The 26,791-nt window shown below is 49.8% G+C and overlaps 12 protein-coding genes across 12 annotated transcripts; 8 read left to right on the forward strand and 4 right to left on the reverse strand.

The window, feature by feature from the left end:
• Nucleotides 1–98: 98 nt before the first annotated feature.
• Nucleotides 99–1,718, forward strand: MIND_01195700 (uncharacterized protein; the record flags this gene model as incomplete). The annotated part of the gene is made up of 5 exons (XM_037368467.1): nt 99–248; nt 294–391; nt 444–568; nt 621–1,014; nt 1,061–1,718. The coding sequence occupies 5 exons, from the start codon at nt 99–101 to the stop codon at nt 1,716–1,718; spliced, it is 1,425 nt and encodes a 474-aa protein (XP_037215393.1).
• Nucleotides 1,719–3,247: 1,529 nt separating this feature from the next.
• On the forward strand, nt 3,248–4,395 carry MIND_01195800 (S5A-REDUCTASE domain-containing protein; the record flags this gene model as incomplete). The annotated part of the gene is made up of 2 exons (XM_037368468.1): nt 3,248–3,290; nt 3,623–4,395. 2 exons carry the CDS (start codon nt 3,248–3,250, stop codon nt 4,393–4,395), a joined length of 816 nt encoding a protein of 271 aa, XP_037215394.1.
• A 971-nt stretch (nt 4,396–5,366) lies between these two features.
• MIND_01195900 (uncharacterized protein) lies at nt 5,367–6,236 on the forward strand (the record flags this gene model as incomplete). The annotated part of the gene is made up of 5 exons (XM_037368469.1): nt 5,367–5,423; nt 5,476–5,564; nt 5,617–5,738; nt 5,795–6,026; nt 6,077–6,236. 5 exons carry the CDS (start codon nt 5,367–5,369, stop codon nt 6,234–6,236), a joined length of 660 nt encoding a protein of 219 aa, XP_037215395.1.
• A 240-nt stretch (nt 6,237–6,476) lies between these two features.
• On the reverse strand, nt 6,477–8,611 carry MIND_01196000 (uncharacterized protein; the record flags this gene model as incomplete). The annotated part of the gene is made up of 5 exons (XM_037368470.1): nt 6,477–7,001; nt 7,048–7,743; nt 7,792–8,017; nt 8,062–8,483; nt 8,540–8,611. The coding sequence occupies 5 exons, from the start codon at nt 8,609–8,611 to the stop codon at nt 6,477–6,479; spliced, it is 1,941 nt and encodes a 646-aa protein (XP_037215396.1).
• Nucleotides 8,612–8,732: 121 nt separating this feature from the next.
• MIND_01196100 (F-box domain-containing protein) lies at nt 8,733–10,844 on the reverse strand (the record flags this gene model as incomplete). The annotated part of the gene is made up of 5 exons (XM_037368471.1): nt 8,733–9,266; nt 9,314–9,997; nt 10,046–10,271; nt 10,316–10,731; nt 10,773–10,844. The coding sequence occupies 5 exons, from the start codon at nt 10,842–10,844 to the stop codon at nt 8,733–8,735; spliced, it is 1,932 nt and encodes a 643-aa protein (XP_037215397.1).
• A 196-nt stretch (nt 10,845–11,040) lies between these two features.
• On the forward strand, nt 11,041–11,994 carry MIND_01196200 (uncharacterized protein; the record flags this gene model as incomplete). The annotated part of the gene is made up of 6 exons (XM_037368472.1): nt 11,041–11,236; nt 11,292–11,335; nt 11,384–11,470; nt 11,521–11,604; nt 11,653–11,759; nt 11,805–11,994. 6 exons carry the CDS (start codon nt 11,041–11,043, stop codon nt 11,992–11,994), a joined length of 708 nt encoding a protein of 235 aa, XP_037215398.1.
• A 102-nt stretch (nt 11,995–12,096) lies between these two features.
• MIND_01196300 (uncharacterized protein) lies at nt 12,097–14,232 on the reverse strand (the record flags this gene model as incomplete). Its single annotated transcript, XM_037368473.1, has 5 exons — nt 12,097–12,654; nt 12,703–13,398; nt 13,451–13,667; nt 13,718–14,162; nt 14,211–14,232. 5 exons carry the CDS (start codon nt 14,230–14,232, stop codon nt 12,097–12,099), a joined length of 1,938 nt encoding a protein of 645 aa, XP_037215399.1.
• Nucleotides 14,233–14,643: 411 nt separating this feature from the next.
• Nucleotides 14,644–15,320, forward strand: MIND_01196400 (uncharacterized protein; the record flags this gene model as incomplete). The annotated part of the gene is made up of 4 exons (XM_037368474.1): nt 14,644–14,768; nt 14,820–14,870; nt 14,920–15,009; nt 15,059–15,320. The coding sequence occupies exons 1-4, from the start codon at nt 14,698–14,700 to the stop codon at nt 15,318–15,320; spliced, it is 474 nt and encodes a 157-aa protein (XP_037215400.1). The 5' UTR covers nt 14,644–14,697.
• Nucleotides 15,321–16,163: 843 nt separating this feature from the next.
• On the reverse strand, nt 16,164–17,200 carry MIND_01196500 (Diaminopimelate epimerase-like protein; the record flags this gene model as incomplete). Its single annotated transcript, XM_037368475.1, has 5 exons — nt 16,164–16,466; nt 16,512–16,634; nt 16,741–16,859; nt 16,924–17,015; nt 17,067–17,200. 5 exons carry the CDS (start codon nt 17,198–17,200, stop codon nt 16,164–16,166), a joined length of 771 nt encoding a protein of 256 aa, XP_037215401.1.
• Nucleotides 17,201–17,527: 327 nt separating this feature from the next.
• Nucleotides 17,528–18,796, forward strand: MIND_01196600 (uncharacterized protein; the record flags this gene model as incomplete). The annotated part of the gene is made up of 7 exons (XM_037368476.1): nt 17,528–17,603; nt 17,652–17,751; nt 17,801–17,846; nt 17,892–18,317; nt 18,367–18,472; nt 18,521–18,637; nt 18,690–18,796. The coding sequence occupies 7 exons, from the start codon at nt 17,528–17,530 to the stop codon at nt 18,794–18,796; spliced, it is 978 nt and encodes a 325-aa protein (XP_037215402.1).
• Nucleotides 18,797–19,315: 519 nt separating this feature from the next.
• On the forward strand, nt 19,316–21,298 carry MIND_01196700 (uncharacterized protein; the record flags this gene model as incomplete). Its single annotated transcript, XM_037368477.1, has 5 exons — nt 19,316–19,617; nt 19,665–20,120; nt 20,165–20,377; nt 20,428–20,477; nt 20,526–21,298. The coding sequence occupies 5 exons, from the start codon at nt 19,316–19,318 to the stop codon at nt 21,296–21,298; spliced, it is 1,794 nt and encodes a 597-aa protein (XP_037215403.1).
• A 2,360-nt stretch (nt 21,299–23,658) lies between these two features.
• Nucleotides 23,659–25,746, forward strand: MIND_01196900 (Peptidase M20 domain-containing protein 2; the record flags this gene model as incomplete). The annotated part of the gene is made up of 17 exons (XM_037368478.1): nt 23,659–23,863; nt 23,911–23,980; nt 24,029–24,122; nt 24,170–24,184; nt 24,231–24,354; nt 24,404–24,451; nt 24,498–24,522; nt 24,568–24,657; nt 24,709–24,857; nt 24,903–24,927; nt 24,976–25,044; nt 25,093–25,175; nt 25,223–25,305; nt 25,354–25,369; nt 25,422–25,448; nt 25,493–25,644; nt 25,699–25,746. The coding sequence occupies exons 1-17, from the start codon at nt 23,710–23,712 to the stop codon at nt 25,744–25,746; spliced, it is 1,272 nt and encodes a 423-aa protein (XP_037215404.1). The 5' UTR covers nt 23,659–23,709.
• Nucleotides 25,747–26,791: the final 1,045 nt, after the last annotated feature.

Raw genomic sequence — 26,791 nt, forward strand, 5'->3', positions numbered from 1 at the left:
TACAGCCTATGTAAGCCTGCGAATACTATAAAATTGCCTCCTCCTTGCCAATGACTTCGCTAACTCGTCACTAACTCGGACATCCCAACTCCCTGTTCATGTCACAATACTCAGGCTTTCAGGCTTACGCTAACCGTGGACCTGGTTTCTCTGACCCTACTCCACCACCCCTGCTAGAGCCACCCCCCCAATTCAAACCGCTAGAGCCGATCTCCATTCACCATAACTACGCGCCGTCCATCAATGAGGTGAAGAATTTTCACTGCTGGTGGATTGTTCTCAATTTCGAACAGATTCACTATTACATCAATTATCACCTTGGCCAGACTCCGTTCCTATCGCACTTGCCGAAAAACAAAGTGCACCTCCGTTACTTCATCCAGTATTGCATGTGCGTCCTTCCTTCAACTTGAATCCAATCTCCGGGTGCTAACGAACACCAGGAGTGCACGAACTATACGGCGGTATTTGCCGGCTTATGGGAAGACTGAAAAGGAACTAGAGTGCGTCGAGGTGGAAAGCCCAGACGGACGCCGCTTCAAAATATTCGATTTTTACGCTGCTCTCGGTCAGTTCAGGTTGTCCTCAGCCGCATATTCTCCATGCCAATAAACATTTAGGATTCATAATCTCGGAATGCGAGCTCAGAGACTTCAAATCTGGTTCTTCTATCGACTCCATTGAGACACGCGATGCTTACAAGAAAATCCTCGCTTACTATATTCGATGGATTGCAGTGTTGAAGCCCATGTATTCTGACGATGCAGCCCCAGCAACCGCTATCATTGGCTATCGCGGAAACTCTCCATCAAATTCCGGCTCCAGCCTTATTATCTCGGCCCTGTTTCCAACTCGCCCATCCGAATATAACCGTGCTCTCTCAGCTGCATATCAAGTTCCGGCAAAAGAGAATCAGAACTCCCTTTTTGGTGTCCACCCTGAACACGGTCCTCTGTATTTCGAAAACAAAAACTCGGACAATGGCCACTGCTGTGAAATTTCGATGCTTTGCTAGTACGTCCACCAGAAATGAATTTCCCACATTCTCAGCTCCATGCAGTGTTCTTCCTACCAGCGCGGTGGATCCCGTCACAGTATATGGTCTCGCTGTTGACATCCGCAAGGCAAGCACCAAGACGAAACTCACCTCCGAGTATAACGCGGTGGCTTTCGAAGATTGTCTGAGAGGACCTTGTGACAACTGCAAGGCAATGTTCCGTATCATAAACAACGCGATGCGAACAGACCCGAGCTATCGGGGAGGAATGGCCCAGGCGTTCACCTATTACGACCGCGCGACGCAACAACCAACTGGCTCCTGGCCGGACCTGAATGCCCGTCATCCAACTACGGCCAGCCAGCGCTGTATCAATTGCCAAGTCCGGCCGAACGTCGAAACCTTCGCCTGTGTCTGCCAATATGTCGCATACTGCTGCGCTCCATGCAAATCGGCTCATCGCGCTCAACACGCACGCATGTGCGGCTATTATAACGTCTGTTGGCTGCCTCGCTGTACGCAACGACTCGGCGGGGGTGTCGTGAAATGCAAGAAATGCGAGACTGTCCCTAATCGACTGCAAGCCAAGTATTGTTGCCGCGACCATGCGAAAGAGGACGGGCCCAGTCATTACCAATGGTGCAAAGATGTCCGCAATCTTGTCCCGAGCGACACCTTGGAGTTTCAGCAGAAGCTGAAAGCCGCCTGGGGCCTTCTTTGAATGAACAAAACCTCTAAAGAATTCAAAAATCATGTACTTCCATACGAGTGAATCTACGACTGTTTGGTCTATTATATAAAACATATACTTCTCTTTTTCTCGTTGAGCTATCAATACGTTCATCTCGCTGCGGGGACAGAGGTAAAGTGCCTTGGTGGGTTGAGCGGTTGTAGGTTGAGAGTCCAAGTCGCGAAGGGGCTGTGGTTGTTTACGAAGTTATGAGCGGTATGGCGGGGTGATGCAAGCACACTCAGGCTGAGGCGCTTACTAGTTCGCCAAGTGACACGAACAGGGTATTATCTCTCTCGGCATGTACATTGTATATCGCATGGAATTCAACCCGGTCAACATCCCCGAGCCTTCAGTTCCTGTCAACTATCACGTTGAGCAAAAACATTCCCTCCTGTTTCGAAAAGTCCAAACCGCTCGTACACTGACTTGATTGTGTAAGCCGTTTGACAGGTAGGAAACTGTGCGCTGGCAGCGTCTTTAGGCCACAACGGATCCAGGTTTCGTGTTGATCCCAGTAGCGGCTAGCCACTGGGTGTGCAAGATCAAGTATGAGGTATTTTTGTTGGAAATGGTGCAACCGTACAAGGGGAAGGGTTCAAGGCCGGAATCCGGATAGCTAGATCGAGACTCGAGAGTGAAACGAAGACGAGTTAACGGTTTGGTTGATGGATAATCCAAGCCGATGACTTCACTAAAACAGTTGTCAATGCCGATTAGCCCTAGTGCATCGTCGAAGTCCATGACAGGGATACCGTGTAGTATATTTAATGCGGGGGCATCTTGGAAGAACCCTGCGTAAAGAGCGTTGTTCCCTTCATTCCTGCAAGTAGTAATAACGAGCACCATTTCTACACTTGGCATTTCTTGAGTCACGCAATGGTAGAGATGAATGAACTCATACCCAAAACCCACCACGGTGACAAATGATCTCTCAGAGGTTCTGTTTGCATGCTTTCTCGTTTGAATTCGTCCAGGAATGCTACTAGTACGCTGTGAAGGGTCGAAGATTGAGGTCCGAGCACAGCTTGCCGTCGTCATTGGACGAAGCGAGAAGCAGCCAGTTTCCCACAATAAGCCAAAGCCAAGTTATAGAAAGCGTAAAGTGCAATCTTGAGAGAGCGGCTGGGTAGGTGCATTCAGTTGTTTCTGGTTCACACAATGAGGGGCTCCAGAGTTGATATGCCAAGCTGTTCAGGCCTTCCAAGATATGGGGGGATGGTACAGATGACCATGTGTGGTGCTCAAATTTGTGAGACGAACCTGGCAAACACTACTGACATCTCCTAGATGAGCCGTATGACATATAATAAGAAGGAGGTGAAAAGTACCTCAAGTCAACAGGTTCTCATGGGTGCCGTTATCACTGGCAGGGGATCGATATTTGGGCCTCGCGAAGAGGCGGTTATATTTGTGCCAGGTGCATTTTGGTCGTCGACGTCATGAATGGGTATGTCATGGGTATGTCACCACCGTGACATACTGACTGATTTTATGGAAATCGTACTAGTACTACCACCATGTATGGCCTCTCCACAGAGCAGCTCGTAGGGCTCTACAACAGTGCGTAGTCCGCAAGGAAAAATTTCCGCTCAATTACATAATTGTTAGACGCGCGGAATCTGGGCAATTTTCTCGTTGGGCCAGTAACTTTTTTCATTGATGCGCCGTGGCCCGTTTGGCTGCTTCACTCCCGCTGTGGGCAGTTTCTTCCACGGCATGTTTTTGGTGGATGGTTCGCGCTTTCTTCACCCTGTGTGTCACTTGTCTGACCGCGAAAAGGCATCAAGGCGTAGATTGTTACTTATGGAGCTCGTCTCTCCGACCTTCTTCTTGTATACATTCTTCAATGCGCCGCTTTCTGGTGGCGTGATACCCTCCGTAACGCTGGGCAGCCCCATCAGCCTTCTTGTCGGTGCCTATCTTATCCACTACCTCAACCACTTCGCACCCCATCGCGTTCCAAAGCCATCTAATCACGCCTGCTATTGCGGTGGTCTTCAACACATGCAGCGGCTCCCTCGCGTTTTTCTCATCACCAGATGCCCCGCAATATTCGGCCTTTTCTCGCACGAGCTTTTGGGTTGGTCTCGTGTTGTGGGCTTGGGGCTTCGTTGGAAATGTTGTCCACGACAAGTTACTGCTTAATCTCCGACGCAAGTCGAATAACAAGGGAAAGGCCAAGGAGAGCAATGGAACTGTAAACGGAACCGCGACTAATGGACAATCGAACGGCCATACAAATGGTCATGCTAATGGTAATGGGAAGAGGACAAATGGTCATGCCAACGGCAAGACGAATGGTGAGAGCAAGAGTGTCGGGGAGCACTACGCGATTCCCTATGGTCTTCTCTATCAATGGATCTCCTACCCCAACTACTTCTGCGAATGGATCGAGTGGCTGGGCTTTGCGATCGCTGCAGACCCCCGTCTGCTCAATGCTGCCGTTTCGGGGTCACGTGCCATTCTCCAGCCAGCGACGTGGAAAACAGCACTGACGGGCCCCGCTGCCGCTTTCTTCCCGCTCCTCTCTCCGCCGTGGATATTCTTCTTTGCGGAAATCATCCTCATGTACCCGCGCGCCTATCGGGGTCACCTGTGGTATCTCAACAAGTTTCGAGATAGCTACCCCAAAGAACGCAGAATCGTTATTCCCTTCTTGCACTAGGCCGTAAAAAACTTTTGTGATAATGTGTAGGCTGTATCAAATGAACGACACGTCTCATTGTTCTATCGACAGATGGTCTTGGATGCTGTTGAGACCCTATTTTCTGAACGATGCACGAGGCTCTGAAACTCCCCGATGTTTCTGCTGTCTATGGCGGGCGACAAAGAACACGCCCTTGTAAAGCTTCCATCGCAATCAACTGAACTGCCAACACGCTTTGTTTTCGTCGAGAATATAGTTTGACAGCACTGTGGGTCCAGAGATTGATGGTCTATGTCTTCATTGGCAATGTTCGAACGGAGGCTTTTAATTCAACCCTTGTTCTCGTCGGCATACGGACGGCGGCACTGACTGGGACAATGTTGTCGTGTGTGCGTATATGATCAAAATAACTGGGCCCGTTTAGGTGTGGGAAGCGATGAGGAGCGGAGTCAGACAACTTTTCTATCCTTCCCGGTTTCTTCGGCTGTAACCTAATGGACCAGCAGGGCAATCAAGACAGAAACTCCAGCTAGTCACCAAAGCTCGCAATTTGCCTACTTATCGACCCCTAAAGAAGAGACACTGACTCAATCTTCATCTATTCACACGAACATTGACTGCCACGGCCCAGCACTGCTTCGATGTCCAAGTACAATGTCTTCGCTGATCCATCAGAGAACCCGCCGCGCTTCTGCTCCTTGCCTTGCGCTAGTCGCGTTGTACTGAAAATACGGCACGGCGCATACCAATCGCGGAAGTACGACACTGGCAGACAATAACTCGCATTGTCCTGCCGGCGAGGAAGTTCAACAGCAGAAAGCCTTGTCTTCTTTCTGGACTTGCCGTTCGCAGGTTCATTTCCCCTCCTCTGACTCTGACTCGGAGGCCCGGGTTATGGTTACGATGTTAAAACATCAGTTGGCCGTTTGGTTATCGCCATTCGACCGACTCGTATCCTCTCGCTGAATTCTTAGCACCAGCTCCTGCCGATGACTACGCCGAACATCATATCCATCGACCAGAATCGTGGGCCCTCCGCTCCTGAGGTCAACAGATTTCTCGCCAATAGCAGTTATGAAATTCTAATTTGTGTTGCAGATTGTAGACTACATCCACCACCATCTGGATCACAACGCAAATTTCCCCACAGAACGACAACTCCTTCGTCGTTTCATGGACCAACGCATGTGCGTCGGTGCCTTTCAAGTTATTGTATCGTGAAAACTAATGTCTCGCCAGTGCTCAAGGCTTGCTAGCACATTCCTCGGATCCCACTTCAAATTCCGAAGAAGTGCCCTTCGTCGACACCGTCAATACTTTTGGATTGAAGATCACTATCGACGATTTTTTGGCTGGACTCGGTTTGTGCCCTTCGGTCTCTTCCTCGAATGACGAATACCGGACTAAATCCTCGTAGGATACATCATCTCGCTCGCAGAGCCGATTTTGCCTCCTTCAGGTGATTTCGATTGGCAGACTGAGCATCAGATACACACAAACCGGCTCGCTGCTTTTGCCAACTGGGCTCGGATTGTCCGCGAGACATATTTTAATGGTCGCCCAGCTGCCGCAGGAACCCGGAGCAAGGCGACTTTCGGAACCTGCGACGAAGTTGACTACCTGGTTGTCAGTCCTTGTTCAACAACCGAGTGAGTGCTTCTGTAAGCTCTGGCCCATTGTCTCTTACCTTGTTATGAAGATGTCATTGGATTATTAAACCACTCCAGGCCGACCTTGGTGCCAGCGAACAGTCGGAAACCAACCCAGATGTAGACACGGACTGCACGAATGATCGCCATTCGATACCTTGTTCGACTTGTGTCTTTGAGATGGGGAGAGAGTATTCAGGCCCGCACTAGTAATATCAGTCACGAACCATTGTACTATATTTAGTTGTCTCTGAGACGAGACGAGCTCTACCTTTGTACTAGGCTAGATTTGATCCTAATGCAGACATTTGCCTGCTTATTCTTCTTTCCTCCCCAAGATACTTGCATTTGCATCTTTAAAGGTACTTCATATATTCAATTTCCTGGATAACGCAGGCCTTGCAACGCTAACATTCCAATGAATGATACCATTGACTCGCAAAAATTTTATCAAACACCACATGGAGGTCGACCTCCCCGCTCCCGCAGCTCCTGCCAGCGGTTGCGTCGCGGGAAATAAGTGCTACCTTCCTCGTCACACTGAAACCGTCGCCACATTATTGAAGCTGTTCGTGCCGTATCGCAAGTAGGAATCTGTGCCGAAGGGGCATCATAGTCGGGGGGCAGTGGCCCTTCGAGCTTCGTCGTACCAAGTGGCCAGGAGAAGAATCGCGGCTCTTCCTCATTGTAGTAGAGCAGATATCGCCTCCCAACTCTAAAGATCAGGCATTCAGTCTCGTCACCTAAATCCTCGTGTCTCGCTTGCAAAAGCACATCACCAGGAAAGCCATGGAGATGTTCAACCAACCAGGCATGATCGCAAGGGACATTATGCCACATCCAAACATTGAAGGGAACATCAGCAAGATTTGTTGTATCCCAGTGAGGGCTTAGGTCAAGGCGATCTTGACACCAATTCAATGCGTGGTGGCTCAATGAAGGGTCGCACTCGTCGGTGGTTAGGTTTATGATATCCTAAGAAATTGAGCATTACGATCTGCTTCTAACTAAGGAGACATACCGACGCTAGTAATTGCGGAAGAGGACCGGGCCGTACAGCAAGGTCAGGGGTCAAACGAGGATACCTGACTGAATCCGTGTTCGCAGTCAAGTCGAATACAGCGACTTCTCCGAAGCAATTTCCAACAACAACAAGCCCCAACACATCATCAAAGTCGGTGACAGAAAGACCATATAACGCAGGCGCCTTCGGGTCGTCGAGGTCTGTGAGCAACAGAACGTTACTGTCGCCCTGAATGGGTGATATCTGTTTACTAAAGATTTGCAGCAGCCCCAAGCTTGCTTCGGCTGCTGAAAACCAGAGCATTCGCATGGACGAAGCCCCAACGCGCAACCCATAGAGCAGTGGGTAGTTTATTGAAGAGACTAGTATGAACCCAAAGTCATCTTCCGGTTCAGGTTCAGGTGGAACGGGAGGGAGATCGACAAGGTTATAGCGTTCAATGTGGACATCGTCATCTTCGAGGCAGTCCAGCGAGATCATGTCGATTCCTGATGCGGAGAGTGCGATTAATTGCAGAGACGCCGATCGACTTGACTCTGGCGAGTACAGCTCGACTTCGGAAATAGAGGAGGTTTCGATGATTTTCCGAAACGATATGGTTCGCAGTCCAAGTCCGACATCATAAAGCTCGATGCATCGGGAGCGAACAATGACCAGAGTTTTTTCCCAGATCGTAATGAAGTGAGGCACGCTCTGTGAATTCAAGTCAAACCAAAGCATGAATCAGGAAACGGAGCTCACCCTGCGAGCAGGAACATCAAGACCACCAGGAGGCAGAGCGATGTCGATAATTGTGTTGTCTTTCCAACGGTATAGATGAGGGATGCTGACGCCATCTCGCATAGCACAGCCAATCAGGTCGCCAGAAAGCATCAACACATGCGAGGAGCCCTCTAAACGAGCAAGCTCGCAAAGAACATTCTTCCGTTTGTGTTTGCGAAGGGTAACCACGAAAACTGCTTCAACTCTGGATGATCAGCTATACACTCCACATTGTGCATGGCCACATACTGAGATCCAAGTCCCAGAGCTAAAACTATCTCGCCATTTTGAATCTCGACGTTGCCTGTCTTCACCCGTCCAGGTAGGTAAGCATTGGCTGTGCCACTTGCAGAACGGTCGGAAAGGTCGTAACAAGACAACTTGCTTTCGAATTCGTTCGAAGCCGCGACAAACAGCCAGTTTCCCGCAATGAGTCGAACCCAAGTCACCGAAAGTGTTAGATGAAATATCGCAAGGGTGGCGGGGTATCCTCTTTCCGGTTCTTCGAGTTCAGGGCTCAACCGAAAAACAAGACGCTCGAGTGTTGATGCGTCGAGCTGTTCCAGTTTCGGTAGAAAATGCGGAATAATGGCGCCTTCAGCGAATAGGTCGCGTAGAAGTGTTAACCAGAGTGACCGAGCCCGTGTAACATAGTTAAAGGCACGACAAACCTCCCAAAGTATAGTTTTAGTCCGATTCGGGAAAAAGAAATACATAGATAGCACACCTGACGAACACAGGAGATTTCTTTGGGAGTGAGATTCAGGCATACAAGCGCGAGGACATCGTCGTTGAGCATGACATGGCCTTTGCTCGTTGTCTACTTATTGGCGTAAACCAAGCGTGGTCTGACATAATCATCCACGTGGTGGTTTTTCCTAGCAAAAAAGTTCCCCTACGTAGATGACACGGTACTGCGATTACTCATCCAAATATCTACGCAGCGGCCGACCACCCCGAGCCTCAAGTTCCTGCCAGCGGTTACGTCGAGCAAACCCATCGCCATGTTTTTCACGCAAGAGAAACCATTCGTACATATCACGTGATACCTGGGCCGTTTCACTCGTTGGAAATTGCGCGTCAATAGTGTCGTCTTTATTGGGCGACGACAAGTCTAGGTTGGTTCTTCTACCAAGCGGCCAAGAGAAGAGTATCGGGTCTTCGTAGTTGCGGAAATAAAAGTATCGCTGCCCAATTCGGAAAATGACAGTATGATGACCACTGTCGCCGTCATCGTCGTCTTTATATCCTTGAGGAAGGGCCTCGCCGGGAAAGCCATAAGCATATTCTATCACCCAAGCGAGGCAAGAGGGAGTACCGTCCCATGCATGATGTGCGCCGAACCACGAGCAAGCGCTCGGTGCTTTCCAAGCAGCATCGAAAGTGAGACCATCGTTACCCCAATTGGGCCGGCAGCCTGTTGTTTCAGTTCCGGGGTTCGAGTAAACGGAGGCCTACATGGAATTCAGCGTGGGCTCGTCGCGATACGGTATAGACTTACTGAAGGAAGAAGTTTTGGGACACTGGGTTGGACAGCGAAATCGGCTGTCAAGCGAGGATGCTGAACTGCATTTTTGGTTGTTGAAAAATCCAACACAGACAATTCGCCAAAACAGTTCCCAATAGCCACGAGCCCCAGCACATCGTCGAAATCGATGGCAGGGACGCCATACAAAGCGGGAGCGTCTGGGTCCTCAAAATCAACGAACAATAATTGTTCTGTGTCATCCCCGGGTGGATGTGTTATAAGCCTTGATGATATGTGAAGGGGGTAACGATAGCTTCTAACGGATGCGTCGGCTGCCGAGATCCAAAGTATTCGCTGAGATGACGCCCCGACACAGAGTCCATAGAGTAGGGGGTGACTTATGGGCTCAAATTCATATCCAAACTCGTTTTCCGGTTGGGGTGGGGGTGTTGGTGGGTGAATAAGCGTATATCGTTCGACATGGATGGTTTCATCAGGATGACAAATAAGAGAGAGCATGTCAATTCCCTTTCCCGAAACCACGAATAGTTTGAGAGACTCTGGGCTTGAGGAATACACTTGGACCTCGAAAATAGGTGACGTCTCGACAATCTTGGAGAACGATACTGATTCGAGATGCATATCGTACAACTCGAGACAATGAGAACGAACGATGACCAAGTTGTCTTTCCACGTTAGAATTGAGTGGGGCACGCTCTGTTGGTTGTGTAAGAAGATTTTTCTGGAGTTTTAGAAAGAGCTGACTCTTCGAGCTGGAACGTCGAGACCACCAGGAGGGGGAGGAACGTCGATGATTTTGTCCTCTCTCCAACAATAGAGATGAGGTGTGTTGACCCCATCTCGCACAGCGCAACCAATGATGTCGCCAGAAAGCATCAGGACATGCGAGGAGCTCTCAAGCCGAGCAAGCTCGCAAAGAACATCGCTTCCCTCATGTTTCCGGAGAGTCACGACAAGCACCATTTGAACTCTGGACAACTTTAGTCGGGCAATAAGTCACAGAGGTAAACGTACTCAGGCCCGAGACCCAGAGCTAAGACGATTTCTCCATTCTGTATCTCAGCTTTTCCAGTTTTGACTCGTCCAGGTAGGCACGCAGATGTTTTGCCACCCACTGAGAGGTCATAACAGTATAGGTTGCTCTCGAATTCGTTTGACGCTGCGACAAACAGCCAGTTGCCTGCAACAAGCCGAAGCCATGTCACGGAGAGCGTTAGACGGAGTTGCAAAAGGGTGGCGGGATATGTGTCTTCTGGATTAGTTTCGGCGTCATGGGTTAAACGGCGGACAAGATGTTCCACAGTTGATACTGGGAGAGTTTCGAGTTTGCCAAGGTACTGGGGGATAACAGCGCCTGAATCCAGGAGCCGATTGAGGAGGGTTATCCACAAAGAGCGCGTGCGCGTTACAGAGTTGAAGATGCGGCAAACCTTACAACTAAGTCATAGGCTTCGCAGCGAATTGGACGGACCTGGCGGATGCGCCCAATGTCTCCAATCGGCAGCTCGAGGAAAACAAGGAAAAGGATGTCGTGGTTTAGCATTGGTCGCGATGGCCATGACAACTTGAAAGCTCGAAGAGAGGTTAAGGCACTTGTAGACGCGACACGTCACGCCGGCTCGGGTTACCCATTGATGTTCATTCTGCCGTCGCCCATGACCTTGCGCACATGTCTTATAAGCTTCAAGTTAGGACTTGCTTAAGACCACCACTTACTGGCTTGCAAGGTCCAAAAGATCATGTCCAACCCATCTGGTCCTTGTTTTGGAAGCGTTAGGACAACCCTTGATGCCTTGACCCTGATTCATGCTGCTCGAGGAGGAAGGGTTCCATATATTTCCCAACAACTCAACAAAGTGCAGTGCAAGGCATTTGTCAAGAGTGGTGCAATATTTATCTTCAGCCCGGAGGAAAGTAACATCAAGCGGTGGATGGGTCAGCTTTCTCTCCCTCTCATTTGACCAGGCCTGCGTTTTTATGATTCCTATAGATGGACTGACATGGTCGACTTCACGCGCTATCGGAAACTTTCTGGTATGTACCGCAAGCTTTGGATAAACTCGACCACCTAACAAGTATCAGTTTTATCACGAACTAGATCGTGATCCGAGTCGAGATATCCCTCCAAAAGCAAGTAAGGACTTCAAGCCCAATGGCTTGATTAAAAAGGTCTGTCTCTTTTATCTCATGGCATTAATTGAAACAATTGAAACTCCTAGGCAATCACAATGCATGTCGCCGAGACTGAATATAGGGTGATATCCTACTACACCGTCTCCGACCTCGTCAAAGGAGAATTGGATGTGAGTGGTATGAAGAACTCCACATTGGTGTTCCCTTATGCATAGCAGACTCCTTGTTCTTCTTCAATGGCAGTTACGCCAATGGATGTACAAACACTTCACAACGATAAACTGCCATTCTCACTGCGGTTTGAACAGGACATTCAGTCACTCAGGTAGGTGAATGGTCCGAAGGCTCACCACAACCAACATGCTTGCAGTTTGAATGCCTGGCTTTTTCGGATTGATATGACGGTGGACCCATGGGCAACTAGCAGCGACGGCCGATCTGCTGCTAGAAAGCCCCAAACCAAGGCCACGACTGATGATGCCTCTGTCGTTAGGTCGAAGCGGGGCAAACGCTCCTCAGACGGCAGGTGGTTCCATGTAGAGTACTTCAAAAAGTCTTAATTGGGCGAGTCCACCGTTCGTGCTGGCTTTCATACACTTGAGGCTTATATATGTACACCATATGTGGGAATCGTAAAAAAGGCGCGTTAGCAGATATCGATGCTACAGAATGTAACGAAATCTTGGGCATCCCCCCACGGGAGGTTGACCACCGCGTTCAAGTAAGTCTTCCCAACGATCACGTCTCTCGGTCTCCCTGATATAAAACTGCACAAAGAAAAACCGAACAGTCAATGCAGTGGGACAGGTGGGAGGATGTGGGTCAGAAGTGCCTTGGAAGTCATAAGATGTCCAGTACTCTGTTTCGTCCAGCGGCCAGGAGAAGAAATCCTTCGAAACAAGTCCAAGACGGCAGAAGTATCTGCTCCCAATGCGAAACATAATGTCCTCGCGAGGGGCCTCTTCGTTCAAACTATAGGCTTGGACGATAACCGGACCAGGGAAGCCATATGCATGTTCTAGGAGCCAGGCATCGTCGCAGGGAGTGCCAAGAAGAAGATCTTGGCCCGAGAAATGGTGCTTGCCATGAGCATAGTCGGCCAACGTCCACATGTGGCTCAGACCGATGTCAAATTTCCCCCATTCGAACAATGCACAACGGTCGGATAGCTTTTCAATGGGATTTACTTGAGGCGGGTGAAGGCCAACGGGGATTTTCTCCTGGCAAGGTTCGGTATATTATGACTGAATAAAACGGAATGTTCTTACTAAAGGGAGAAGCAAAGGATCTGGATCCAGAACATCGACAAGGTCAATTGACAATCGGTCATACTTTGTAGGACGGTCTGCTCCGTAGTCGAACACGGACAATTCTCCGAATGTGTTGCCGATAACCACCAGTCCAAGAGCATCATCAAAATCCATGCAAGCAGCACCCCACAATGCAGGATCAGAGTCGTCGAAGAAAGTAGACATTTGTTGGGTGTAGTCTAGTTCAGTGAACGTTATAGGGGCTTGGAGTAAGCGCAGAGGATGCCGACGAGAGCGGACAGACGCCTCGACGGCAGAAACCCAAATCATTCGTCGACCAGAAGCACCGACATGGAGGCCGAAGAGAAATGGATAATCCTCCTCAGGCCCAAGGTATTCCTCTTGATCAAACGGCTCGGGTAAAGGTGGGGTCACAACGAGAAGCGAACGTTCGAGTTGTGTCCTGGATTCCAATTGACGAAGAACGATCAGCTCGATGCCATCAGGAGATATCACAACGAGATGCAATGCCGCAGGTTCTGCTTGCGCTGGCGAGCAGATGTCGACCTCCCAAATTGGTGAAGTTTCGATTATCTCAACGAAAGTGATGACTTCGGATTTGGTTGACGGCAAGGGCATACTGTAGAGTTCTATACAATCCACGCGAATAATAACCATTTCATTGTTCCATATGGTCATAAAATGCGGCACACTCTGAGCGAGAATGGTCAGGAAATCGCGGAAGGAAACCAAAAAGGGAATTCACTCTACGAGAAGGAATATCCAAGCCACCCGGAGGTGGAGAGACTTCGATGACCATGTGCTGTTTCCAATCATAAAGATGCGGTATGTTGAGTCCGTCCTGAACTGCGCACCCGACGATATCACCGTCAAAAAACAAGACATGGGTGGAACCTTCTAGACATGCTAGCTCGACGAAACGATTTTTCTTGTTCAAAGTAAGGATTCGAACGGCTGGTAGTCTGGGGACAGGTCAGGTTCAACTTCATGATCAACAAAACGAGAAACACACTCCGGACCCAATCCAAGTGCTATGAAGACTTGACCATCCTTCATTTCTGCTTTCCCTGTTCTAACGCGTTCCGGTAGGTAGGCTCGACTTGTGTCACCACCACCGGAAAGATTATAACAGATGATTTGACTCTCGAAATCGTTCGATGCTGCGACAAAAAGCCAATTTCCCGCGACAAGACGAAGCCAGGTGATAGAGAGTGGAATGTCGAGTCTGGCCATTGTCGTTGGATAGCTGAGCTCCCAAGTGGTGTGCCATTTAGGAATCAATGTCGTCAAACGACGGACTAGTTGCTCAATGAGAGGTGTCGATAGTTGGCGGGGCTCGCGCAAGTATTTGGGGAGGATAGCGCCTTCTTTAATGACGTCCCAAAGTAGATTCATCCAAAGGGAGCGGCTGCGGGTAATGGTACCGAATAGTCGGGAGACCTGATACAAAGGTTTGACTGTCAACAAGATGAGAAGGTTTTGGAAAAAAAACGGCGATGAGATACCTGGCGCAAGGATATCAGACATTGTGGGCTCAGCTGGCTACATATGTAATGTAGGACGTCGAGCCCTAAATCTTCAAGTTGCATTTCTGGATCTGGAGGATGTGGGAGGAGGGAGAAGGGGAAATAAAGGTCACGTGGACTCGAAACTGTGTTACAACCACACCCGTTCTTGCATAAATCCAGAGACTAGAGTTGGAAACTTGCAAGTGTTGCTCGCAGACTTGTGATATCAGTTAAGTAGTACATGACAATCCCAGGCGGCCTTCCTCCTCTCGCAATCAACTCTGCCTCTAGGCCGTCTCTACCGCCACTCTCATCGACAAGAAAATGCTCCTCCTTCGAATCTCTGTCGTCGACAGCAGGGATCGCTAAGTACCGATCACCGGCTGCAACATCTGCGACAAGAGACGAGACTAACCAACAATTCTGGCGATTACATAAAGCCAGATGGCCCTTTTCCTCTTCCTTGACCACCACTGGCAAAAAAATGTCTTCCTCAACACCAATTTCGCCTCCTATTCGCCCGCGCGCACTACGGCCTTTAGACTATGATCTCATGTAGCCGTACCATCCCGACCACTCCTCCCTTTCCGCTCACTTTCCTCGAAGCAAACAGCGTCGCAAGATTCGCAACGAGAAGGCGCGTATTCACATGGCCCAGTGAGTCAGCCACAGTCGCCTGCGCCGGTAATACTCACATTCCTCCCAGGAAACGCGCCGACCTGAAGAAGAAGCCTCTTGAAGTGCAGCAACAGGCGGCGAAGCTGGCGCGACAATATCGGGCCCGCTATCAGGAGAGGTGCGTAGCTTCTGTTGGTCGACACTATTTCCTGATCCTTCGAAAATAGGTACAGGCAAGCGATGGAGCAGGGACAGAAGCATGACCGAAAAACTATATTTGAACAGCGTTGCGGAGAAGTGGCTTATATCGAATACATGTTGCGTCATGGACGGATTCAGAGACCTGTTGGGCGCTGGGCAAAGACTAGCAACGGCGAGCAGTCATCGACGAGTGACGACCTTCCACCCGCTGCTAGCTCACCAAATTATAGTCACCACCGGCACTGGTGCAAACCGACTCGGATTATCTCACTCGGTGACCATCTCTGACTTTTGCTCGTGGTATCCACCAACGTCTCAGAGGACAATAAACAAAAAGCGCAAACAATGCAAGGTGACCCATTCAAAACCGGAGGTACTAGACTTCTAGAGAGCGGGGAACTTGTGTATGATCTATGAAGAACTTGAAATGTTGGAACGAAAAAAATGTGAGTATGTGATCAGTACTGCTAAACTCCATTTTGCAGTAATGAGTCGGAGTCTGAGTCCTGACCAGCCTTGCGAGATGATTCACATCAACCACAAAACACTCAAATTCCCCTCCTCTGGCAACCACCATCTGTTGCACTGATTAGATGAAAACGATGTGTAAAGTGTCCTGCCTTGCCACTCTCGCAGCTGGTGCCCATGGAGGGATATTGTTTCTTGTCCCCAACGAAAAGATGTGGTGCGAGAAGTTTGTTGAGTGGAATGGGAACCTGGATCGGAATATAATTTCAAGATAAGGACTCACGGCTAGGAGGAAGGTGTTGGCGGTCTGTCCAATCGACAAACGCGCATGTCGATCCGGAGCAAAATCCCTAGTTCGCCAAAACAGTTGCTATGTAACTAGGGACGAGGAAGAGGATCGTTCCAAAGCGGCAACACCCCAATTCAAGTTATTCAATTCAAGTTGGAAATCTGTACTAGCATCTGAGCGCTCATTGCAAAGGTTGCAAGCAGCGATTTCTGCAAACAGATCTAGAGGAGCTTGAGCTGCGGAGACCCACATAATTCGTTTGCCTGTACTGCCGACATTAAGACCATAGGATGGGTAATCATCTTCAAAAGGTACAGGCGCAAGAGGAGGATGGCTTGGAGATCCCGCAAGAGACACTTTGTCACTGTGTGCTACTAAATGAACAATGTCCCCTCGGCCACTTTAACACCTTTGCCCCGGAGTAGCACGCGTCCGGCATCTCTGAGCCAGACAGCATCTAGTTCCCCAACGCGTGCACTGACTTGACGGCACAATATACTGGCGCCACCCCACTTTGACAACCAGTAGGGAACTATTCGGGTATGCGCCGAGCCAGTCACTGGATCTTCATTGATTCCACTCCCAGGAGCAAACATACGCGAATGAACGCGAGACGGGTCGGTGTCCGTTGGAGTGTGTGGTGCGGTGATAACACATTGGCCAGTGATGTCTCGCGCCTAGATTAGATTTAGATAGGGTAGACAAAATTGAGCGATCGGCACAATAGCGGATAGATCTGGCTGCACGTTTGCAACGTCAACAGACTCGGCGACCTCGACGAGAAATCCGCGGCCCGTTTTTGAGACGCTTTTGAGGGCATCAGGTGAGACATCAGGAAACCAGCTCTGCGCTTTCTCGAGTGTATTTGTCAACTCCGTATCCAGAAGTTCGGTCGGGATTTCCGCAGGGAAATCGAGTTCGTACAGGTCAATGGGAGGGTAATAGTCTCACAGTAAACTGGCCCGAAAGGCGTGACTCGAAGCGATAGGGAGGCCGAAGGTGGGGGAATGCTGCATGAAGATGAATTGCAGAAGCCAGAGTCGCGTGCCCGCAAAGGGGTGCTTCGAGTTCTAGGATATAATGGTGGTATCAATATTGTCACCAAAACAAAGATGAATCAAAGCAAAAACAGACGTGGAGTAAACCAACGAATTGAGAAGTGGGGAGCATCGTTAGTGTGGTCTTCAAGGGGCACTAGAAATGCCGTCTCTGAAAGCTGAAACTCCCTTGTTGTGCGGTTCGGCAAGAGTAAGAAGAGCCAGACAAGGGTCACAGACCGTCCAATGAGTTGTAACGTGTCGTCCGTCAGGCCATGATCACGCTCAAGGACGACGATTGAGGCGGGATTACCACCAAAGCGTCGAGAGGTAAAGGCGTCGTAGATGGCATAAGACAAGTGCGTGGGCGACATGAAAGTCGAGAGAGAAGTTCTTTCAGATGAGTCATACTCATTTTGCTGAGATCAGAGTCTAACTTGAAGCAATGAAGAAAATGGCGCAACTTGAACGCAGGCAAGGGGGCACGTTCCTTCAGATGAGAACAAGCTATATGCAGGCTTATAAGATGAAGGCAAACTTGAACGCGCAAGGTGCTGACTCTTAGGCTCTAGACTCTTCGTTTCTTCAGACCCAACTTGAAGGAGTTTAACTGAGTGTCACTCAGTGTGACCAACGGTATTTTCACCTATTTTCACACTTCTTCCAAGTTCCTTGTAACTTGAAGTATTCGAGAACAGGCTATGGATTCAACAGATGTGATTGACTTCATTCAATCTCTCCGTCCACAGAACGAAGATGTCGCGTCAGAAATCGAGGGTACGCTGAATTATCCAGAATTTCCCAACACCAACCTGAAACTTTCAGTGCTCCAGTCTATCTACGGGGAAAACGCTATCCAGATGTGGAAATCATCGAGCCCGTCACCTCCTCCTCACCATTCGACACGATACGAAGCCGTCCTGAGGTGAATTTCGCTCGCCTATTCCTTCAGGGCGGGGTAACCAACGACGCAGCCTCCCTGCCCCCCATGAAGAAGTTTCTATCCGGGTGCTTGTATCCGTGCGTTTTCTGACCAGCTTAAACCGCTCTAACGCCATCGTATAGCTTCCCGACAACTATCCCGCATCGGCTGCCCCACAGCTGCAGCTGCTCTCGCGCTACATTGGTGCCTTTGGGGCCGATTCCGCCTTGTTTGGAGCGATACTGCGCACGTTCATCTCGGCGACAAGCGGGGTAGAGTGGGCAGGCGAAGTCTGTGTCTTCGACGGCTTACAAAATGTGCTGGAACGATGCTCAGTGTGGTATAACGAACGACTGAGCGCAGATGCTATCGGAGAGCTGCAAAGAGCGGACGATCATGCTGCTGCACATCAACATACCCAGGCTCCCGAACGCCAGTCACAACCTCCACCAAATGTGGATGTTGTTGCGCCATTACCAGAAGACATAAAGATGTTTGTCGCTGAACCGATAGCGGATCGGAAAAGCTCTTTCGTGGGACGTGCCTGCGCCATATCCAGTCCAGCTCAAGTACCTTAGTTTCTTGGAATTGTTGTTGTTGACAACATAATTATTCTAGGTGCCCATCATACTCTCCCACTTGGTGTCAGATCGTCGAATAGCGCGAGCAGCTCACCCAGTTATCAATGCCTGGCGTTGTACAGTGGGCAATCTCGTTCATCAAGGTCTGCCTCAGTTCTCGAACTGTGTGTTTATTGATTCACTTGGTACAGACAACGACGATGACGGCGAAACTGCTGCTGGCGGGCGTATCGCCCACCTGCTTCAGATCTTGGAGGTTGAAAATGTGCTTGTCGTTGTGACCCGATACTTCGGGGGCATCCATTTAGGTTTGACTGTTTGTTATCAGAGACTGCTCCCTCCTTACGGTAGTGTTTCCAGGGCCAGACAGGTTTAAGCATATCAACCAGGCTGCTAGAAATGCATTAGAGCTGGGGGGGTTCTTAGAAGGGACCCCGTCAGCTAAAGCTCGTGGAAGAGGGCGATAAGTTATAACTACAGGCTTGTTATGCGTGTTTATTCTAATATTATAATCACGTGATGCATACCACATCAATCCTCCGACTACTACACCGTCCAAAAAGCTGTAAAATTAGTTGGTTCTCGTCGTACTGAAGGCCGCTGCGGACACATCGAAGGCTGTATCCTCGCGCAGCGAGTTGGCTACGGTCTGTGGCAGTGTCTAATCTGTCAAACTCGGCAAACCTGGCGATCATCTATCGTCACTCTTTATAGACCACCGCGACTTTTTTGGTTCTGGGGCACCATGAAACGCGTCCGAGAAGTTGCCGACGAGCCCTCCTCCTCTTCTCGTGCGGCCCCCAAGAAGCCAAAGTCAATCCAAGCTTGTGTTTCGTGTCGAAAACACAAAACAAGATGCGAAATACTTGGTGCGTGTTATCTTGAATGTCTGGCCTTTTTCTTGAACTGCAGCAGACGCTACAAAGACGCCTGTACGCTGTCATCGATGCCAAGTGCTTGCTCTACAATGCTCGTATGAAGAAACCATGAATCCCGTTCCTCCACCCCCTCCGTCTATAAATACGACCATGTCGGATGGGCGAAGTAGCATTCTTAATGCAACAGTGGCATACCCCTCCTACTTACCGCCCACAGACCGCTTGTGGTCCTTTGTGGACGACGCGACTGGTATTGATTGGTATGCCCCAATGCTTGCTATTCAACAACTCAGCAAGCTACCATTCGCGTCTCTCGCTATACCTCCGCCACCACCACTAGTTTTCCCGCCTGGAGAGCTTACTCTGTCCAAAATCTTACCTGACGAACAAATATTTTCGCTCTTAAACCTGTATGTCAACTCGTGTCTCCGTTCGAGTCTGCCGCTAACTTCGGCAGCTTTGACGAGCGATATACTCCATGGCTTAACTTCAAGCCTGCGCGGAACACTAACAGTGCTGTTCTCGACATGGTCTGTTGTGCCGTTGCTGCCCGCCATCTCGACAACAGCCCGGCTAGCATCCAAGCCAAAATGCTGCTGCAAAAGCTCACCGACGACTCGATTGCGAAAATCATCATGAATCCACGGCCGCATGAATCGGTGGAGTCTATCCAGGCTTTGCTTATCCTGTCGCTATGGGCGCCGCTAGGTGGACCGGTCGACAATGAGGGCCGAGACGGTCGGTTGTTGGTCGCCTCCGCCGTCAGTATGGCAATGAACCTGAGGTTAAATCAGGCATCTTTGAAGGCGAGCTCGCTGCGGAAGCGAATCTTGAACCCCGACGAGCAACGAAAACTTGTCGAGGCTGTGGACAATGCACGCTTGTGGATTGCTCTCACCAACACCGAATCCATGTGCGCTTTTTTCTTATCGTATAGCTTGTTATCAATTAGAACAGGCTTTGCCTTGGGACCGGTCGCATACCATTGTCCCGGAGGTCTCCTGAAGATCTACATGAAGTACAATTTCCTAAAGCCTTCCACCACGACACAAATTATAATGATTTGCGCCTTGGACTCGTCGCTTCGGCGTTCGACCTTTTGGAAGACGGAGCAAATAACCGCCTGCAAGCTGGTATGGATGTCGATGAGTGGTATGACCAAATTACCGTGTCAGTAAAATTGACCACGCTCTTTTTGCCTACTGATGTGTTTTTTTCAGCATACTAGAGAAGATGAAGCGGGTAAAACGACTAATGGGCCCCTTACCCTGTAAGCCCATTCTTGATTTCCCTATTTTGCGCTAACTTTCGCTCACAGTCGTCCTCGAAAGAGAACAATTCTACTTCCACATGCTGAATATCTACGAAGCGATGTGTCGCCTTCTGATTCTTTACCACGCAATGTGGGATGCGCGGGGGTCTGTAGGAAGTGTCCCTCCCGGCGAAAGCTGGCACCAATTCTTCAAACCCCATGGCATGGAGGCTGTCGGAGAGTGGGGCCGGGAGATGGCGATCAGCACCGAAGCGCTGCTGACCTATGTTCTCGCTGCGGACTCGCGCCTTCTGAGTACAGCCCCCGACAACATCTTCACGATGGTCGCGCTTACGTCGGGGTACCTCATCGGCGTCAAGTTTCTCATGTTTCGCGGGGGAACGGATTTGCTGGGCTCCAGCGATCTGCTTCTGAGTAAAGTCGTGTCGCAATTGGGCAGCGCAGTTTGCGGCCCGGGACATGCAGCCCAGCGCACAGCACTATTGGTGCGAGGCATGATTGCCAAATGGGAGGCAAGACATCGCCCTCCTCCACAGCGACCCACACCGAATCGCTCCCCTTCCAGCCAGCCATTCCCGTCCTCTAGTCTCCCTCTTCCATCACCTTCATCGTACCCGACCCCCAATTCTGACGGCAGCATGGTCCAAAAGACCCCCAACTCTGAATTCCTAGAGCTATCTGCCTTTACAGAGCCGCTGAACCAAATGAGTCCTCTGCCAGACATCGATTTCAGCCTCTTCATGGACAGCATGTCGATGGATCCCGAGTTCTGGGGCAATTTGGCGCAGCAGGCACATCTGCTTCCTGGTCACGAGTAAAATGCCGGATCTGGTAGTATGTACTTCCTCGGTAAAACGCATCGTTTGGACGCGAGCGGGAAATGACAGAGTGTGGACTGCGCATTGTAGAGATTTTCGCTATTGTAATTTGACAATCGGACTTGGGCATTGTACACAGCATGTATTTTTACTGGTAGGACATCGTGATGGCAATTCCTTGTGTTTGCGACAAAGCTGCGGTTTTATTGTAGTTTGCGCAGTGGGAAAGTAGAGCTTCGTGGCCCTGGTGCCAAGTATAGGGACTTGGCTAACTAACTTACTTCTTTCCCGTGAGGTCGCTCATCTCGATCCACTTCTTGGGAATTCCCTTTTCCGTCAGATAGTCGTACACGAGTTGAGACTGTTTGCCCTGAACAAGTACCTCGTGGCCTGGTGTATTTCCAGGACAAGGGGAAACTGGTTTCCAATGATTATAAGTGGGAGAGTTTGAGAAAGAATCAAGTAGACTCGCCAGACGTGGCTCCGGCGCATATTTTACGCAGATCTTCCGCCATGTCCTCTGCAGATATGACCAGGAACGGTTCAAAACCTGTGATGAGTGTCGACGCCCGCCGTCCTTGTCGCATTTTGATTACAACTTGAACGGGCTTCAAGCTGCCTTTCCTGGATGGACTATGAGCCTCCCGAGTATAACGAGATCGAGTACGCGAACTTGACGACGGGCTCTTTCCCTGGTGCACGAATTTCATGCCACGCCTGCATTTGCTCGAGAATGTGCTTCGTGAGTTCCTCTCGTTTCATGTATTCAGTTGGTATCGCTTCTGGGCCTTTGCCTTTCTTGTTCTTGGAAGCGATCGTGTCGGATAATAGCGCATCGAGGTTGATATACGCCTGTTCTCGAGGGTTGACAAGCGACTTGGAAGTGATATAGTCGTTGATCAAGCGGCGAACCTCGGGAAGTTCGTATAATGTCTTTGCACTGCAATGCGGATCAGAACAAGGAGACGGGCAACCCAAGGCGAATGACCTTTTACCCATGGCTTCGAAGAGTTGGAGCGATTTCACATGGGGCTTCCAGAGTTCTTTCACCTCGACCCAGTGCCCGCTCTCCGCCTCCGCCTCCTTCTTCTTTTCTTCGCGGGCTGCCTTCTTTGCTGCAGTCGTTTCAATGTCTTTCAATGACGCGAACGGTTTGTGGCCTTGTACGGAGGAATGAACAGCATTGACTGCGGTGACTGTGACTTCCGACTGCGAGCCATGCTTGGGAGGGGCCTTAAGCGTAATCAGCGACGCCTTTTCCATTGCTTTGAGAAACGCCGTCAGAGATTTGTGTCCGGAGGTTTTGATGGATATATCCACAGCCCCAGGCTCCGTGCTTCCGAGGTTTTTTCCCAGCACAAGTTCGGGGTATGCAGGACGATAGGGTAGGATATAGGTTGAGTAAAACACTGATGCTGAGAGCGGGAAAGTTGAAGCTGGTAGTTCTGCTAGCACGGTTGAGAGGGCTTGGATGAGAGCTTGGTGGAGAAGATGGGAGACGTCGGTTGGTGATATTGAGGCTGTCGAGGACGACGATGGGATTTCTTCGGCAACAATTGGCGCGTCAGCGGCGACGGCGGCTTGCTCGGTTTCGATTTGTGGTGTTTGCTCTTGAGACAAGGAAGACGGTTCGGGAGGTTCGGTTTTAGAGCCTGTGTCCCAGAGGTAGTCTTTCCAGGTATGGAGAGTGTAAACCGCTTTGCCCTTTTCTTGTCGACCATTCTCGATCTGATCGCCTGAGAGAGCCATGCGGCCGACAGCCAATGGAGGGGACAAAATCTTTCCGTCTCGAGTATATTGGCGTATCGACACTATCTGGCCCTCCTTCAACGAAGGTGAAATATGGACGACTGCACAGATACTGATAGTGAGTCTGCTTATGGAGGTGGAAGTTCGACTAACCACCTGGAATCATGAGATCTGCTCCTCCAACAAGTATAGGGATAACTGCAGCGGGGGTTGAAAGGAAAGGAATCAAATCTTGTCGCCTCCAAAGAGTGTAGATGCTTGGAATCAATGCCTCAGACCCTTTCCCGATCGTGAACCATAGCGGATCGCTATTGTCTGGAGATAGGTACACTACCTGTATCAGTAAGAGCAAATTCAGAGAGCTGGTAAAAGGCTCACTCCCGGCTCGTCAAGATGTGTGGTGCATTTTATCGACAGGATGCCCTCCGGAACCAGTTCATCGGCACTTTCCACCGAAAGGGAAAAGTCAGAGACGATTCGCTGTCTCAACTTTTTTCGATCCGAGTTCCGAAGCGGAGCACTTGTTTTCAGTGTGCTCAGAGGTTTTTTGAACATCAGCTTTCGTCTTGGTTTCTTGAAAGTGACGTCACATCGTGACATGCGCGTCAACCCTCTTCTCGTCGTTTCCCAATCGAATTACTGTATTTGTGCTTCTAACGGCCATGAGTCGCACCGACGTTTGGCGTCCCGACGACAAAGCCGCTCCTACGCCTGTCGCTCCAGGTAGCGTATACCGTGAAGATATTCTGGAGACTATCGAACAGACAATCAAAAACCTCGATGACGAGCTACGAGCTTTGAGCATGGACATTCACGGTAGATCCACATCGTGACGCTCTCACCCAGTACTCCTCACCAGCCAGACCATCCCGAGCTCCGTTACGAGGAGCGGCATGCGCATGACGCCCTGACGGCCTTTATGGAGAGCCATGGGTCTGTCCCCCCGTTGGCGGTTAGTTTTAAACTAAAATATGTCTCTAGATTTAACGTGACACGGCACTACCACTTAGAGACAGCGTGGCTTGCGAGTTTCACTCACGGTAACGGCGGCAGGACGATTGGAATTAATTCAGAGGTGGCCCGTCCTAAGTGAGAAATATCCTTCTAACTCAAGTTGTACAGATGGATGCTCTGGAGGTACTTGATCGTACTCCACGCCTATAACACTCGTTCCTGTCGCTAGGGAGTTGGCCATGCTTGTGGCCATAATCTCATCGCCATTGCTGGAGTTGCCGTTGCTTGCGCGATCAAGGCAGCCTTCGAAAAGTTCGATATTAACGGCAAAGTCGAACTCCTGGGCACTCCTGGTGAGCTTTCCTTTTGCTATTCGTCTATTTTGTAAAACGACACCAACAGCGGAAGAGAGTGGAAGCGGCAAAGTCAAGCTCTTGGACGCTGGGGCATGTCAGTCATCCCCTTCAACCATTCAACATCGCTCAATTTTCTCTAGACAAAAATATAGATGCTTGCTTAATGTACGATTCAACTTCCGTCGAATGAACAACGCCGATCCAATTTAGGTGCCATCCAGCACCTGGGCCAATTGGGTCGGTCAGTCTATCAAGTTGCCTCGCGCTGGAGCGAATCCAGGTCGAGTATTTCGGTCATACGTGAGCTCCGTCAGAGATTCTTCCATGATTGAGCTTTTAACTTTTGCATAGGGCCCACGCAGCCCTATCGCCCTGGGAAGGCAAAAATGCTTTGGACGCGGCGGTTCTTGGCTACAATAATATATCCGCTCTTCGTCAGCAACTTCGCCCTACCCATCGTGTTCATGGAATCTTCGAAGGCAAAGATTGGGCCCCAAACAGTGAGATAACTAGCTTCACGTTGGCTCCAGCTGAACTCTCGATAGTTATTCCTGACTACGCCAAATTCATGTGCGCAGACGGTGCCCACCATGAGAATGTGTTTAATAGTCCGTCTAGATGTTTTGTTCGAGCACCCACAAGGGCGGAGCAACAACAAACGATGAAACGGGTGTTGCCTTGTTTCGAGTTAGTCTGACATCGCTTCCCTATTGCGCGCCTTCCCACTAGTTACAGGGCTGCCGCTCTTGCAACAGGATGCACGCACAAGGTCACTTCCCTTGGTGCCACTTATGACCTTCGCCAGAATAAGGCCCTTGGTAAATCATTTGTTACAGTTCTTTACTCAATCAAAGTCATGTCGTAGGAAATGAGGTTGCCCATATTGCTTGCAGCAAGTATGGACAGGTCGATTACGAATGGGGAATCAAGAGCGCTTCGACTGACTTTGTGAGCAATTCATCCCTACTGAGGTTGCTTTCAATATCGAGGTTCTAGGGAAATGTAACATATGGTATGCTGAATTGTTTTTTATTCTGGAAGGTATTCTATATACTCGCATCTAGCGCTGCCGTCTCTACATCCTGGCTTCGGTTAGTAATTGTTGTTTGATACATAGTTGCTCATTTACTTGAAGCTATACCAAGCATTGTTGACGGTGGAAACCACACACCTGGGTTTGAAAAGGCTGCGGCCACCGTTGCCGCCCACCATGCGTGCCTTGATGTCTCCAAGGCACTTGCTGCGACGGGTGTTCGCGTTGTTATCGACGACGAGTTTTACGCAGAGGTATGTTGTGCGTCTACTCACCCTCCATACACAATCTTGAATCCATTGGCTTAGGTGCGTAAGACATTTGAAGAGGACAAGACCGTCAGGGATTTGGTCTAAGGCTTAGCATGTGCAAGTTGGTTAAGCATTTTCCAAGTATCTACAAAGCTGGTTCTGGAAATCAACCGATGTTGCACTTTGATCAATCAGGAGGTGAAATCATCCAAGACATGTCTCTTCCTTCCTCCTCAGTTGAGGGCTCTGGAATCACAACAAAACCGGTCGATATCGAGATAACTGGGGAAGTGACAACTTTAGTTTCAGGCATGTTGATTTGAGGCAGTGGCAGCAGTTATCACTGAAGTATATCGACAATGGCTCGTCACACATGGCATTCCTACCAATGTAATCGCCGAACTATCCACTATACAAAACCGGGCTGTTGAGGTTGCCAGAGAACGATTGAGCAGTGTGAGTAGTTTGTTGCGGTGACTATTCAGCTATTTATCTATGCTTCAGGACTCCCACCTGTTCACCGAGGCGTCCTGTTTCTTGAAGGACGTCTTCCAGGAAGGCGGAACATCACAATTCATTGATATTCAGACGAGAACGCCCACGACCATGATAACCCCTTCAACGGCCCTGTCTCCCCCTTCGCAAGCCCTTGCAGCTATACTACTCGGAAGCACCATCTTCAAGGAGCATGCGGCAGCCTTCCAGAATTGCGGGGAGTGTGGTCTTTGGGGCAAGCTCAGAAGGCATGCACGTATAGAAGTGAGTCTCCGCTTGAATGCTCTGCTCTCCTTCTTATGCTAGCGCAGCTAGAAGCCTCTTGTAGATCGTTAATCGACCCGGTCTTGTCCACCGCAGCGGCTATCTGCCAGCAGATAATTGCTCAAAACCCAGTCATAGATCAAGACTTGACGCAGCGGTGCGCGATCACGAGACGCATGACTGCATACTCCCCGTCCGACCACAAAACATCCGAGATATCCGCTTGGGTCATATCCGACCAAGACGTTGTAATCCCACCCCAGCGTGTTGCCGCAGGCATCAATTTTCATGGCACTCTCGACCATGTCCTGACTGTTGTCAACGCAGATGATGGTGCGTTTCGACGTCGTCTATGGGGAGCGCATACTCACAGGTTATCAGCGTTGGCATG

This window comes from Mycena indigotica (genome assembly GCF_014461135.1).
Source record: "Mycena indigotica strain 171206Taipei chromosome Unknown Mind.scaff0011, whole genome shotgun sequence".
Taxonomy (NCBI): Eukaryota; Fungi; Basidiomycota; class Agaricomycetes; order Agaricales; family Mycenaceae; genus Mycena; species Mycena indigotica.